Source organism: Mya arenaria, chromosome 13 (assembly GCF_026914265.1).
Source record: "Mya arenaria isolate MELC-2E11 chromosome 13, ASM2691426v1".
NCBI classification, from domain to species: domain Eukaryota; kingdom Metazoa; phylum Mollusca; class Bivalvia; order Myida; family Myidae; genus Mya; species Mya arenaria.
This window is the reverse complement of record NC_069134.1, coordinates 45,379,577-45,396,318: the sequence shown is the minus strand read 5'-3', so window position 1 is coordinate 45,396,318 and position 16,742 is coordinate 45,379,577. Positions and strand designations below refer to the sequence as shown.

Genomic DNA, 16,742 nt, shown 5'->3' with positions numbered 1-16,742 from the left:
CAGGCGGCCCAAGTTTACGAACAATTTTAGAGTACAGCAGTATCTGTTTCAGGCAGCCAAGGACTTGACATACCATATAAGAGTACAGCACCCTCTGTTTCAGGCAACCCAGGTCTTGACATACCATAGAAAAGTACAGAAGTCTCTGTTTCAGGCAGCCTAGGACAGACATACCAGATAAGAGTACAGCAGTCTCTGTTACATTTGGCCCAGGACTTGACATACCATATAAGAGTACAGCAGTATCTGTTTCAGGCAGCCAAGGACTTGACATACCATATAAGAGTACAGCACCCTCTGTTTCAGGCAACCCAAGTCTTGACATACCATAGAAGAGTACAGCAGTCTCTGTTTCAGGCAGCCCAGGACAGACATACCAGATAAGAGTACAGCAGTCTCTGTTACATTTGGCCCAGGACTTGACATACCATATAAGAGTAAAGCAGCCTCTGTTACAGGCGGCCCAGGACTTGACTGCTCCATCTGGCAGCTTCTTCAATAATATCTCAGAGAACAAAACTGAAATATGTCAACAAGTAAGAGTAAGTAGGCTTGACGTAATAAAGCAATAAATCAACTGTGCATAATGATAGTATATAATAGTGATGGCAACAAGTAGTAAAATAGGGTACTAGAGTACTCAGATTATCTTCCAATAAAGTACTCAGAAAAAACTTGCATTGGTTCACGTTGGTCATCGTAATCTTGGTCATTTCCATCTATGTTTTTCATCCTTATAAGAAGTATCGACTAATGTACTAAATCAATAATAAAAAAAGGTTTCTTTCATTTATGTTTTGATTTGTTCTTTTTATTTTGTTTAATGAATTTATGACACAACAAATATAGCTCATGCGAAATAATAAATAATATACATTATTCAAAAAAATTATCATATCATGAAATCAGCATGAGCAACACCAGCTCATAATAAACTGAGCAAATATCATGCTTGAAGGAAACTTCCATCCAAAAAAAAAAACGGTTATCTTTTGCTTATCTCTGGCTGCTTCTTTGGAGTTGTTTCAGATTCATGTTTCCACTGCAGATGGTTGAGCATGCGTGTAATGCCACCACATTATAGGTTAACTCTACACCACACAGCGTATATTTACACATCTTGCTGTTGGCTACCCGTTTGAAGAAAAATATTGACTTGACTCTATGAAATGAAATACTATTTCGGAGTGAAATTTCTCCATACTGTAATATTTTTGTTTACTTCATTTATATGGATTATTCTCAATTAAAGACATCCACCAATCAATAGTGGTGATCATTGCAAAACTATGCCCATTAACCAATCAACGTTCATAATTGCCCGTCAACTTGAATTGTTTGGTGAAAAGTCTCTAATTGGTAAACAATAGAATTAGGCGGGAGATGTACCACTATCAAAACTGCACTAATTGACATCAGTGCAAATTGTGGCCTTTAGTTGACAGTTTGTATAATGTCACAACAATTGTCATAAATTTTAATAGAGCCAATAATGTACGTAGCGGAGATTAGAGAGTCCGTACATTGTGTCTTGTTGGCAACATGCCAGTACTGTTACATTGTCTGTATATCATGGTTTTAGTAAAATTTAAATAATACTGTTTATTTTTTATAACTGAGTACTCGAGAAGTAAATTGGTACTTGAGTACTCAGGTACTCGTTGCCATCCCTAGTATATAAGCATACAAAAGTCTAACTTAGATGACTGCTTTTAGTATCAACTAAGCTAACTTGATTGGTTTACCTTAATTGAATTCTTAAATTTGCTTTTATCTTCTCTTATAATTGTTATAAAGATACTACAATATCACATGCAAATAATATATATGACACTAGTAATGAGATTCTCCACGAAGACCAAAGGAAAGAAGTAAGGCCTGATTTATTCCCTACCTGTCTGTCCAGAAGTAACCCTCTGTTTGTCGTTCTGAATGAGACGTTTGAGTGTCATGTGACCAGCAGGGTTTTCGATGATGTGCAGCTTTCCGTTTGTATTTCCCACCACAAATGGCTGCGCGGCGATGTTCGCTACTGCTTCCATGGCTACGGTCGGGTCTCCTGAAAGACAAAGTCAACTAACATATTTAACATACCTCACTCCCTTCATTCCCTATACATATACATATATCAAGTAATAAAACTGGTATTTCATGGTTATATGTTAAACAGTTAAAATTGTTGTCCAAAGGTGGAGGGGATGTCATTTTAAACTGTTTTACAACCATGACATAACTGTTTATTATAACCCTGATAAGGTAATAAAACTTTCATTTCTTTTCTTGTTTAGATTTTTTAATAAAACATTTATTTCATGGTTATTTGGGTAACAGTCAAACAGGTTGTCCCTTGGGGTTGGGATGACAGGCAACATCAGCCTCAGGCAACAGATCAGATGTCATCCCCTCCACATCAGGACAACAGATATGACTGTTATCCAAATAACCATGAAATAACTGTATGCTGTTACCCCCAACTGTGACTGGCTAGTGCACTGTTACCTCGCACTTTAACCTGCTAGCACACTGATACACGCTTGGCATCGTAACCAGCTAGCCCACTGATACACGCTTGGCACTGTAACCGACTAGCGCACTATAACCCCACACTGTTACACGCTCGTGCAACCATGCTAGTACCATGCTAGTGCACTGTTACACGCTAGCCCACTGTACCCCGGACTGTTACATACTAGAGCATTGTTTCCCGTACTGTTACACGCTAGCCCACTGTTCCCCGCACTGTTACACACTAGCTCACTGTACCCAGCACTGTTACACACTAGAGGATTGTACCCCGCACTGTTACACACTAGCCCACTGTTCTCCGCACTGTTACACGCTAGCCAACTGTTCCCGCACTGTTACACACTAGAGCATTGTACCCCATACTGTTACACGCTAGCCAACTGTTCCCGCACTGTTACACACTAGAGCATTGTACCCCATACTGTTACACGCTAGCCAACTGTACCCCACCCCGTTACACACTAGAGCATTGTACCCCATACTGTTACACGCTAGCCAACTGTACCCCACCCCGTTACACACTAGAGCATTGTACCCCATACTGTTACACGCTAGCCAACTGTTCCCCGCACTGTTACACACTAGCCCACTGTTCTCCGCACTGTTACACGCTAGCCAACTGTTCCCCGCACTGTTACACACTAGAGCATTGTACCCCATACTGTTACACGCTAGGCAACTGTTCCCCGCACTGTTACACACTAGCCCACTGTTCTCCGCACTGTTACACGCTAGCCAACTGTTCCCCGCACTGTTACACACTAGAGCATTGTACCCCATACTGTTACACGCTAGCCAACTGTTCCCCGCACTGTTACACACTAGCCCACTGTTCTCTGCACTGTTACACGCTAGCCAACTGTTCCCTGCACTGTTACACACTAGAGGATTGTACCCCGCACTGTTACACACTAGAGCATTGTACCCCATACTGTTACACGCTAGGCAACTGTTCCCCGCACTGTTACACACTAGCCCACTGTTCTCCGCACTGTTACACGCTAGCCAACTGTTCCCCGCACTGTTACACACTAGAGCATTGTACCCCATACTGTTACACGCTAGCCAACTGTTCCCCGCACTGTTACACACTAGCCCACTGTTCTCCGCACTGTTACACGCTAGCCAACTGTTCCCCGCACTGTTACACACTAGCCAACTGTTCCCCGCACTGTTACACACTAGCCCATTTATCTTCGCACTGTTACACTCTAGCCCACTGTTCTCCGCACTGTTACACACTAGTCCACTGTTCTCTGCACTGTTACACACTAGAGCATTATACCACGCACTGTTACACACTAGCCAACTGTTCCCCGCACTGTTACACACTAGAGCATTGTTCCCCATAATGTCACACGCTAGCCCACTGTACCAACCCCGTTACACACTAGAGCTTTGTACCCCATACTGTCACACGCTAGCCCACTGTACCCCGCACCGTTACAAACTAGAGCATTATACCCCATACTGTCACACGCTAGCAAACTGTTCCCCACCCCGTTACAAACTAGAGCATTGTACCCCATAATGTCACACGCTAGCCAACTGTACCCCGCACCATTACAAATTAGAGCTTTGTACCCCATACTGTCACACGCTAGCCAACTGTACCCCGCACTGTTACACACTAGAGCATTGTACCCCATACTGTCACACGCTAGCCAACTGTACCCCGCACTGTTACACACTAGAGGATTGTACCCCATACTGTCACACGCTAGCCAACTGTACCCCGCACCGTTACACACTAGAGCATTGTACCCCATACTGTCACACGCTAGCCCACTGTACCCCGCACTGTTACACGCTAGCCAACTGTTCCCCGCACCGTTACACACTAGCCCACTGTTCTCCACCCCGTTACACACTAGAGCATTGTACCCCATACTGTCACACGCTAGCCAACTGTACCCCGCACTGTTACACACTAGAGGATTGTACCCCATACTGTCACACGCTAGCCAACTGTACCCCGCACCGTTACACACTAGAGCATTGTACCCCATACTGTTACACACTAGCCAACTGTTCTCCGCACTGTTACACGCTAGCCAACTGATCCCCGCACCGTTACACACTAGCCCACTGTTCTCCACCCCGTTACACACTAGAGCATTGTACCCCATACTGTCACACGCTAGCCCACTGTACCCCGCACCGTTACACACTAGAGCATTGTACCCCATACTGTCACACGCTAGCCAACTGTTCCCCACCCTGTTACACAATAGAGCATTGTACCCCATACTGTCACACGCTAGCCAACTGTACCCGCACCGTTACAAATTAGAGCTTTGTACCCCATACTGTCACACGCTAGCCAACTGTACCCAGCACCGTTACACACTAGAGCATTGTACCCCATACTGTCACACGCTAGCCAACTGTACGCCGCACCGTTACACACTAGAGCATTGTACCCCATACTGTCAAACACTAGCCCACTGTTCCCCGCACTGTTACAGACTAGCCCACTGTTCTCAGCACTGTTACACGCTAGCCAACTGTTCCCGCACTGTTACACACTAGAGCATTGTACCCCATACTGTTACACGCTAGCCAACTGTTCCCCGCACTGTTACACACTAGCCCACTGTTCTCCGCACTGTTACACGCTAGCCAACTGTTCCCCGCACTGTTACACACTAGAGCATTGTACTCCATACTGTTACACGCTAGGCAACTGTTCTCCGCACTGTTACACGCTAGCCAACTGATCCCCGCACCGTTACACACTAGCCCACTGTTCCCCACTCCGTTACAAACTAGAGCATTGTACCCCATACTGTCACACGCTAGCCCACTGTACCCCGCACCGTTACAAACTAGAGCATTGTACCCCATACTGTCACACGCTAGCCCACTGTACCCCGCACCGTTACAAACTAGAGCTTTGTACCCCATACTGTTACACCATAGCCCACTGTTCTCTGCACCGTTAACCACTAGAGCATTATACCCCACACTGTTACACACTAGCCCACTGTTCTCTGCACTGTTACACACTAGAGCATTGTTCCACATACTGTTACACACTAGCCCAGTTCCCCGCACCATTACATTCTAGCCCACCGTTCCCCACACTGTTACACACTAGAGCATTGTACCCCATACTGTTACAATACATCAAATTGTCAAATATTTTTGGATCTTTAGTAAAATACTAAACCCATATCTAACGAAAGAAATAAAGTTTTAGTTTTGTTCCAAATAAAGCCTAGGTCCACAGTGTTGTCCTGGGTTGACAAGTTGCACTCTTCCCCTCAAGGGAGACAATATGTATATAATGTAATCTTTTCTGAGAGAATTGTTAATTATATTCATTTCTCAGTCTTTTTTCCATGACTGATTTGTTTAGGAAAATTTCACTAGTTTTAAAACTCACCATGCCAATGATGCCAGTATAATGGCAGTAACTAATCATCAGCAAACATCTTCAATAATATATCGCTAGCTTTCAAATTCACAACATCATAAATTTGCAAAAAAAGTAATGCTTAAACTCAATTAAAGCAAGTTTTATATATTTTTCTATATCTGTTTCAAGAATAATCCACTCTGCCTACTATATTTGACTTTTGCGAAGTGGAGAAAAATAGAGAAAAACTGGGTTCATGTTGCATAGACTGCTTGGCGTTACGAATTTTTTCTTTTCTTTTGAAAACACAAATTTGATTGGATAACCCGTACTTCATTTAACCAATCATTACAGTAATTAAATTGATGTTTTACATATTGGTCATACCTTTTTACAGCTATTAATTGCTGATAAGAGGTTTGAATCAAACACAACATAATTAAATTTTTCATAAAAACAAACACACAAATTTAAGGGGCGATTTTGCAAATTTACCAAGATGCACTTACAGGCTTCATTGATACAAGCACTGTGCACAGAAAATACAATTCAATCATTGAGTGAAGAAACAGATTTTAAAGTATATTAATTCACCCTGAGCATGTGTAAGAATGGCTAGAACAAGTAGCAGCATGTTGTTATTGACGACCAGTTTGTCCACGTTCTCCGCTATATATTGTAACAGCGGCTCAGACACCACACCAAGCAGCTCCTTGTAACGCTGGGTCTTGTCCTTCTTACTGAAAAATATATATATATGTTCAAGGTTCTCAAAACCTGTACAGATTCAATAAGAATAATGTTAACAGCACTGCAAATGGATGCAAATACTAATCTTTTTTTAATTAATCAAGAGGAATTTGCCACACTAATGAGAATTGGAGATGTGAACATTTGTAACAATTGCATGCGAATGTCCTACAGTTTTTGAGGTATGGCTGACATTAAAGATGTTAAACACCGTTGCCTTCATTATGGCTCTGACAATACCTCAGCGGTATAGTGTCAGAATGGAAGTAGTGGGGATTCCAGGGAGTAAGAAACTGGAAAACTAAGTGTCTTGATGTATGTTACACCAACATAGTATAATTTACATTCCCCTCTTGGAGTACTAATGATAAAATATCTAGGTCGGACTGGTAGGGTTCCTAAGGATTGAGATAGTTATTTTAAAAACCTGAGTGTATTACAAGTGAATCAAAATAAGAAGAAACATAACAATCTGCTTGTGTTCACTGACACCCTCCTTCAATTCTTGTACAATGTTGGGATGGAAATGGTGGGGGTCCCAAATACTGGGTATGACTTACCTTGGGTACATTACAAACGTATGTAAGCCAGAATCTACCCATCAAACTGAGATGGTTGTACATATATCCCCCTCTTGGGTGTACTTACCCATAGGGCTGTACAATGCTAGATTGGAATAGATTAGGGCTGAGGTATTTCAGGGTGAGCATTTGAGAATAGTCAAAACTTATGTAACACGCAAGAATGTACAAAAGAGATTGAAAATCATCCCAAACCATGATCAATCGTCTAAAATAATCTAAAAAGTCCTTTCGAATAATGAATAATATGAAGGGTTACGTAACTGAAATAATTAAAAGATATGTCAAAATTTAATACAAAATTTGTTTTAATTTTTTTTAGCCATCTTGGGGTTCATGTTGTGTCGAGGAAATGAAGTAAATAAGGATTCAGCATATCAAAAATTAATTAAGTGGCATAAAGAGTTAAACTGCATTTACATGTAAACTGGTTTTAATATTGAACATTGAACAAGAGCTGTCACAGTATGTGACGAATGCCCCCGAATGTGACATTGACCTACGAACAAGGTCAGTACATGAAAAGTTGATCTTGCCTTTACGTGTCAAATACATATGGCAAGTTATTTTAAATTGCCTCTAAACATAAAAAAATACCACCCATACTTGACAACCTACACTGTTATGTCCTTATATTCAGAATTCCCTTGTGAATAAACACTTAGTGTATCTTTCACCTTATAGGTAGGGACATGGGTCTTGCACACGACACGTCGTCTTCGTATGTGGAACACATGTAGCAAGTGATTTTAAAATCTGTCCATACAAGGAAAAGTAACAGCCCGGACACGACAACCTAAACTCTATGTCCTTATATGCAGCACTCCATTGTGAATAAACACTAAGTGTGACCTTGACCTTTGAAGTAGGGACACGGGTCTTGCAGGCGACACGTCGTCTTGGTATGTGGAACACATGTGGCAAGTTATTTTAAAATCTGTCCATACAAGAGAAAGTTACAGCCCGGACCCGAAAACCTATACTCCCATGTCCTTATATGCAGCACTCCATTGTGAATAAACACTAAGTGTGACCTTGACCTTTGAGGTAGGGACACGGGTCTTGCACGCGACACGTCGTCTTGGTATGTGGAACACATGTGGCAAGTTATTTTAAAATCTGTCTATACAAGGGAAAGTTACAGCCCGGACACGACAACCTATACTCTATGTCCTTTTATGCAGCCCTCCATTGTAAATAAACACTAAGTGTGACCTTGACCTTTGAGGTAGGGACACGGGTCTTGCACGCGACACGTCGTCTTAGTATGTGGAACACATGTGGCAAGTTATTTTAAAATCTGTCCATACAGGAGAAAGTTACAGCCCGGACATGACAACCTATTCTCTATGTCCTTATATGCAGCACTCCATTGTGAATAAACACTAAGTGTGACCTTGACCTTTGAGGTAGGGACAGGAGTCTTGCACGCCACACGTCGTCTTGGTATGTGGAACACATGTGGCAAGTTATTTTAAAATCTGTCCATACAAGGGAAAGTTATAGAGCCGGACCGACAGACGGACGGACTGACGAACGGTGCGATTTTAATATGCCCACCTTCGGGGGCATAATTATCATGAAAACAGTGTCGATGTAACTTACATAGAAATAACTTTTGAGAGATAAACTTCATGATTTTAGGTGAATACCATAAATAACAAGAGCACCACGAAACGGAGCATTATATCTCGAAGAAGATTCGGCTTGAGGTCTTTAATAAACATTTAGGTTATGCTAGTATACTGCTTACTAGGTGTGAAGTGTTTACAACAAAGGCTTAAACTTCCAATATTGAAACGGAAATTGCGCGCGACACATCCTTGTGTAGTGATGATTTGTATAAAGTTATTTGAAAATCGCTTTATTAGTTACCAAGTTATGGCCCGGACACTGAATTGCTAATGCCCCCCAGTGAAATTAGCCTTTGAGGTACGGACCTGGAAAGCATGCTTGACAAATCCTTTTAATGTAGAGATGATTTGTATAAAGTGATTTGAAAATTGCTTTAGTAGTAACCCAGTAATGGCCTGGACATGGAATTGCTAACGTCCCCCCCCCATGGTGATTCTAGTGTTTGAGGTATGGACCTGGAAATTGCGCGCGACACATCCTTTTAATGTAATGATGCTTTGTATAAAGTTATTTGGAAATGACTTTATTACTGACCAAGTTGTGGCCCGGACACGGATTTGCTAACGCACCCCCATGGTGATTCTAGTCTTTGAGGTATGGACCTGGAAATTGCGCGCCACACATCCTTTTAATGTAGTGATGATTTGTATAAAGTTATTTGAAAATCGCTTTATTAGTTACCAAGTTATGGCCCGGACACGGATTTGCTTACGCCCCCAGTGAAATTAGCCTTTGAGATACGAACCTGGAAAGCATGCTTGACAAATCCTTTTAATGTAGAGACGATTTGTATAAAGTTATTTGTAAATTGCTTTAGTAGTAACCCAGTTATGGCCTGGACATGGAATTGCTAACGTCCCCCCCCCATGGTGATTCTAGTGTTTGAGGTATGGACCTGGAAATTGCGCGCGACACATCCTTTTAATGTAATGATGCTTTGTATAAAGTTATTTGAAAATGACTATTAGTGACCAAGTTGTGGCACGGACACGGATTTGCTAACACACCCCCATGGTGATTCTAGTCTTTGAGGTATGGACCTGGAAATTGCGCGCCACACATCCTTTTAATGTAGTGATGATTTGTATAAAGTTATTTGAAAATCGCTTTATTAGTTACCAAGTTATGGCCCGGACACGGATTTGCTTACGCCCCCAGTGAAATTAGCCTTTGAGATACGGACCTGGAAAGCATGCTTGACAAATCCTTTTAATGTAGAGACGATTTGTATAAAGTTATTTGAAAATTGCTTTAGGAGTAACCCAGTTATGGCCTGGACATGGAATTGCTAACGTCCCCCCCATGGTGATTCTAGTGTTTGAGGTATGGACCTGGAAATTGCGCGCGACACATCCTTTTAATGTAATGATGCTTTGTATAAAGTTATTTGAAAATGACTTTATTAGTGACCAAGCTGTGGCACGGACACGGATTTGCTAACGCACCCCCATGGTGATTCTAGTCTTTGAGGTATGGACCTGGAAATTGCGCGCGACACATCCTTTTAATGTAGTGATGATTTGTATAAAGTTATTTGAAAATCGTTTTATTAGTTACCAAGTTATGGCCCGGACACGGAATTGCTAATGGACGGACAGACAGACGGACAGACGATGGAGGCCATAACATAATACGACCCTTCGGGCGTATAAAAACCCTCTTAATTAACCCCAATGTTCCTCTGTAAATTTCTACTTTTAGTAAAAACAGCCACATGGAGATGATCTATTTTCGGAGAAATCAGTCGTTAGCAATTGATTTTTAACAGTACCTGAACAGAATTTTCTCCCTGACATGCATCTGTTAGTATTCACTGACCTGGTAGCACTGTTGTCACCCTCCTGAAGTACCCGCACAATGTCGGGGTGAAAGTGGTGGGGGTCCCTTGGACTAAGAAGGTACAGCAGCACCTTACGGCCGTACTGGTTGTCTGCTACGTCCGATATGCTCTTTAATAGCTCCTTGTGTCCAAGAAACATAATGGTATAAAATGTAAGTTAAACAAATAATTACATTAGAACATCACATTCAGTCGCATATTCATATGAGGGCCAACAAGAGCTATCACAGCAAGTGGCCAATGCCCCCGAAATGCCATCCAGTTCAATGGATTATGCAATAACTAATATGCCTACATTCAGGTAGAGCCATCATAAACTTAAAGCATATGCCCTCCCCCATGATGGTTGATGTCAAGTGTTGAGGAGTGATGCAGTCAGAGGTAGGGAAATGGGTTTTGCAATTTAAAGTAATTTAAAAACCCTCCCTGCATGACAAAGTTACAGCCCGGACATGACCAAATATTCTCTATGTGCATATATAAGCAGCTTTCCTTAATGATTAAATTACACTTGACCTTGAACTTTAAGGAACAGTATTGTTTCTTGCATGTAACACATGGCCTTTATGTACTGAACACATGTGCAGTCATTTTAAAATCCCTCTGTTGATGACAAAGTTACAGCCCGGACACAACCAATGATACTGTTTTCCATAATGATAATGATAAACCTGTGAGTGTGACCTTGACCTTTGAGGTAGGGATGTAGGTCTTGCATGTGACATGTTGTCTTTATGTATTGAACACATGTGCCAAGTACTTTTAAAACCCCTCCCTGCATGAAAAAGTTACGGCATGGATACAGAAAACCGAATGGAAGGGCATAAATCCTTCGGGGGCATAATTAGACAAGAAACGCCGCAATGCGACGAAACCAGGTTTTCAATGTTTGACAGAAGAACTTCAGCCTGTGTCTGCTTTTCTATTTTGAGTAACAGTGACCTTGACCCCAAATGCAATCACATGAAAGGTATCCATAAACTCTTCCTTTATACCAAGTTTGGTAAAGATATGTGAACCCTGACTAAAGTTATTCAGTTTCAACCGTTTTTCTATTTTTAGTTTCAGTGACCTTGACCTTAACCCTAGGGACCCCAAAAGCAATCCCATGATTGTTATCCATAAACTGTTCCTTTATACCAAGTTGGGTCAAGATATGTCAACCCTAACTAAAGTTATTCAGTTTCAACCATTTTTCTATTTTTAGTAACAGTGACCTAGACCTTAACTCAAGGGACCCCAAACGCAATCCCATGAAAGGTATCCATAAAGTCTTCCGATAGACCAAGTTTGGTCAAGATATGTGAACCCTGACTAGTTATTCAGTTTCAACCATTCTTCTATTTTTAGTTACAGTGACCTTGACCCTAAGGACCCCAAACACAATCCCATGAAAGGTCTCCATAAACTCTTCCTTTATAATAAGTTTGGTCAAAGTCTCCTATTTTTAAGTCTCCTATTTTTAAGTGCAAAAAGATTTTGCTTTGTGTAGTTACATTTTTAAAAAAGGTGAGGTAGAGCGAGAGGGTGCAACCCAATGACGTCAAGTGGTGTTGTTTTCATGATCCGTTTTTAATCAAACAAATAGGTGGTTACAGAGTTAAGTGCATGGTCCTGTAGATTGTTGTGAGGGTTATAACGCACAATTCAATTAGGTTAAAAATTTGAAACCTATTATTTTAATGCTGTGATTGACAGTGATAATGATGATGCAAATTATAAATGTCGTGAAACAAGCCTAAACCAAAATAAGGGCATTGCTGAACAAACTCCTATGCTCGTCTGTAGTTCTTCTGTAGAAAAAAGGGCATAACTCAACATGCTGTATATGTGTGTTTTGTCTCTATCAGCATATGTACCAAAGTTTCTTTTGATTATACTGAACTCTTTTTTTATTATGGCCAAGGTTTAAGTGTTTGTACGCTGATGAGGCCAACATAAGCCAATGCCATATATATGACAGTAACTCTACCTTTATCTTCTCAAAACGGGCATGCTAAAAATGAAATGTACAAATTACAGTATCTTACAGTACATAATGTACAACTTACATCAAGCAGTGCAACCTTGACAAGCTTAGTGTCATCCACACAGTCAAAGACCGTGAGCAGCACAAGATGTCCGAACTCCTCCTGGGCCACCTTCACAACATTCCCCTTCTGGCTCTTGATGATCACTTTACGGTCCTGTACAGGAATTGCATATATGTAGGGGAGGGTTGAGTTTATATTAATGTTATTATTGAATGTTTTATTTCTCCCAATGTTTTGTTTAGATTTCCACTCCTGCCCGCAGCTGTTTTGAGAGACTTTTATAACATTTCCCTTCAGGCTTTTGATGATACCTATTCTATAGTACAGGTCTCTAACAAGTAACTGACATATTTTGCAAGAAATAAATTCTTATTTTTCATGACAATTGTCTATAAATTAGAAATTCCAATTTGTTTTACCAAACCCACCGAGATGTTTTCTGACTGGCCTTGGTGAAATGTCCAAAGGTAAGATATTAAGTGACAAACCTTAGCAGTACCGTGCCAGATACACTGCATGGCAACCCTTGCCCCATCCCTTGTGTGCAGCATATGGATCACAGACTCACGTAAAGCTTCTATCATTTCCTTAATGTACAAAAAAAGCATTGTATCTTCTAAAAAATCATAATTATCCATCGTTTTTTGGTCAAAATGTACAAATTTATTACTTTTAGGGATGCAAACGATCATTCGAATATTCGATTAAACGTTTTGTATTTGAATGTCAAAATCGGTATTCGAATATTAGTAAAAAAAAAGTTCAATAAAGAGAATAAAAACCATTTTGCCTATAACACTTGTTGTTTATCAAGTTTGTTTGTCTTGTTTTACAACGATTGGCCCCTAATGCCAGAGGTGTGAATGTGATGACAATACACTAAACACATGGCAAATTAAGCTGTGCAACATAACTCAAATCACCGTGATGATATGAATGCCATGTGCTACAATAATGCTGTTACATATATATGCTTTAAGCTGTTTTCCATGTTTCGATACAATGTTCGTGCTTTAAAACGTAAATGTATAGTAATGCGTTTTAGGATATATATCCTTTATTGGTGTACAATAGATGATTCAAATCCACATATGTTTTTGTTTTATTATTTTACTAGTTCCCGAGTTGGTTTGAGTTTTCAATAGTTATAGTTAGTCAATTTAACCCTTTAGCGCATGTATACGAGATAGGCCGACATAGCTCATTACCAGATGTATACGCATTTGGCCGACCGTATCCATTACTGGATGTAAACACATGGCCCGCATATTTCAATAGGGTCATTTCAATATTTCAATTTTGCATCTTTCTTTTTGTAAACAATATCCCGGATGTTTATAAAATTAAAGTTTAACCTTTTGTGTATTGATTTTCCCTTGAAAATATCGTCTGCTAAATTGAGAAAGTGTTTATACTCCCAATCGCAGGTGTGATATCCCATTGTGACGTAATAAGAGCACGAGCTAAGTACTGTATGGAATTTCCCCCAAATTCATTGATGCGTAAATCATTAAATATATTACGTCAGTTTTCAGTTTACCATTAAAATCAATTGAGATTATATTTACTTAAAGGTAATATTTTGTTTACAAACAAAAGAAACAATTAGTAAATGAGAAAATGATGGGTAAATTTTCTGTGAAGCTTATATAATGTCCATCATAGTTTTGGCTGTAAAATAGGTCATGTAAAAGCGTTTTGTTTGATCTAGATCTTTTTATTCATACCGGAAAATCATTTATCGGCTTTCTTTTTTTGTAAACAATTTTATGAGGGGGTAATAAAGTTAAACAGACACCTTGGACTGGATCTCTCAGCTGGATGACACCGGATATTCCTGACAGATTTCTGTGTATTAATACACAAGAACATAAATTGTCGGCTTTTTAATCCAGATGGGTCTTTTTTATGATAGGGGTAATAAAAATTAGATCGATCCCACCATTTTATTACCCTTTGATTTAATGCAATTATGACATTTCAAAGAAATGTTACAAATCCATCTTGAAAATACATTCACAGCTGAAATAAAATAAATTAATATTTCATCATTGACACCATTTATTAGATAATTTAATTATCTATAAAAAATGAATTCACATAAAAAAGATTTGGACACAATTATTTGGAGTAACATTGATTTTAAGGTCATACTGCTGTATTCATTTTCTGATTTTCAAATATCCAGAGAAGTACCTATGCAGATAAGGACTGCTTATCAGTAAGATGGCTATTGACTGGGAGGTGTAATCTGGCCACTTGTCTATGTGCTAAAGGGTTAAAGGTCAATCTCAGAACGAGGCTGCTCGTCCTACGGAAAGATCTCCCATGGCGCAAAACGCTATTTGACTAGGAATCCATCTAATTTCACATTGTTTACAAAGGTCAAGGCAGCAGAATTGAAATTATTCGATTTTGTTGTTTGTCTGTTTATAATGTATTGCTTTTTTCTTTCTGAAAATGGAGAATTTCAAAGGCTCATTTGGGGAAATCAGGCTCCACTCCGCATACATGTGAACTCTACCGGTGGTTGATAAAATATACCGTTTTTGATACCCCTCTACCGCTATACTGTCAAAATCTACCGCTATTGAAAGCTCTTAAAAGCCTCAAATTGGCCTTAAATTTTCTTTTAAGAACCTCAAAATTATATTAACTATGCTATAATACCCTATTAATCTGTCACTTTAAAGAACATGGTGAAATAAAAAACTTGTCAAATCACTTCAAACTTCGGCTGAGATCATTGCTTAGTTACCAGTATGGTACAAAAGACCACTAATCAGCATTCTTTGTTTATTGACATCCTACTAATCAGAATTTTTGTTAATCTTCAAGACATTATAAAACTGTCAAAACAACATTTCAAAGATGTTCTTAATTATCTACAGTGTAAAAATTTTTATGACATTTTGGCGTGAAAATTAACGTACACAATTCTGGAGTCGTCTGCTTTTACACTCCGACCTGTTTTGGTTGTCTGATTTGATTTATTAGCAGCTCTACTGAATATATACTAGTTTTTACAAGTCAGAGGTAATTTTCCTTCTGTTCTCAATCAAAAACACTGACATTTGACACAACTCTTAACCATGACGTGTTATGCGTTTTCCATAATTACGTAAAAAATGGTGCATAAAATCTAAAAATAGTAACAAATATCAAGTTTTTGTTGACATTGTTTCCATCATTGTTTTTGACTGAAAATTAATAGAATAAGACATTCTACCGCTTTTGAACCCAATCTACCGCTTTTGAGACATAACTCTACCTCTCTGTCATTGCCAAAGGTTCACATGTCTGGTACTGGCTACAACAAAGTAGGGTTAAAATGCCCCGGCTATTACTTTAGCGAATAATAATAGTAGTTGACTACATCTTCTAAACAAGAGGCCCAAAAGGGCCTATGCTCTACTGGCATGGCTTTTGTGGTCATATCAATCTACAGCATGTATGTATGGGTAAAAGGCAACAGACATCTAGTTTATGTTTTGTGTTTGGGTTACCTGAAAACGTAGCACGTTCAACATCTGAGCCCAGAAAGTATTGTAAGCAGATTAGTTGCATGAACTATTTTAATATGTGCCAAGTAAAAGTCATCTGACAAAAAAAAAATGCTTTCAAAACTGTACTCATAGTAAAAATTTCTGTAGTTTTAAAAGTTAAAAAAGTTGGTCAAAAGGTCAAAGTCAAGGGCATCCTAGAACAACATTGATCAAACATTTGAACAAACATTCACAATCAATTGTGCTGAGATGGATGCACGAACACACAAAAAGATTTTCAAACCTTTCCAGATTTATGTTTACCAAACCTGTGAACCCTGGGTGTGGCCAGTAATGACACCAGGTGCATAACTTAAACATTCACAACCAATTTTGTTAAGATGAATGCGCAAACTACAGAACTTAAAGCTAAAAAGTGGCCTTTGGGCTTTCAACAAGAACAAGGCAGAGTAATTCACAAAATCAACTGCAGAAGCAAAAAGCAAATTGTCTCTCAAAATCCTAGACTTG

At 39.6% G+C, this 16,742-nt stretch overlaps 1 protein-coding gene across 1 annotated transcript in view; it reads right to left on the bottom strand.

Moving 5' to 3' along the window:
• The window catches only part of LOC128213480 (pumilio homolog 3-like), an 84,201-nt gene that overhangs the window by 11,203 nt on the left and 56,256 nt on the right, over nt 1–16,742 (bottom strand). The window contains exons 14-19 of the mRNA XM_052919219.1: nt 13,215–13,313; nt 12,745–12,879; nt 10,672–10,814; nt 6,482–6,627; nt 1,895–2,059; nt 429–519 (exon numbers count right to left, since the gene is read on the bottom strand). Of these exons, the coding sequence (XP_052775179.1) occupies nt 429–519; nt 1,895–2,059; nt 6,482–6,627; nt 10,672–10,814; nt 12,745–12,879; nt 13,215–13,313 (779 nt within the window). The remainder of the gene's footprint in view (nt 1–428; nt 520–1,894; nt 2,060–6,481; nt 6,628–10,671; nt 10,815–12,744; nt 12,880–13,214; nt 13,314–16,742) is intronic.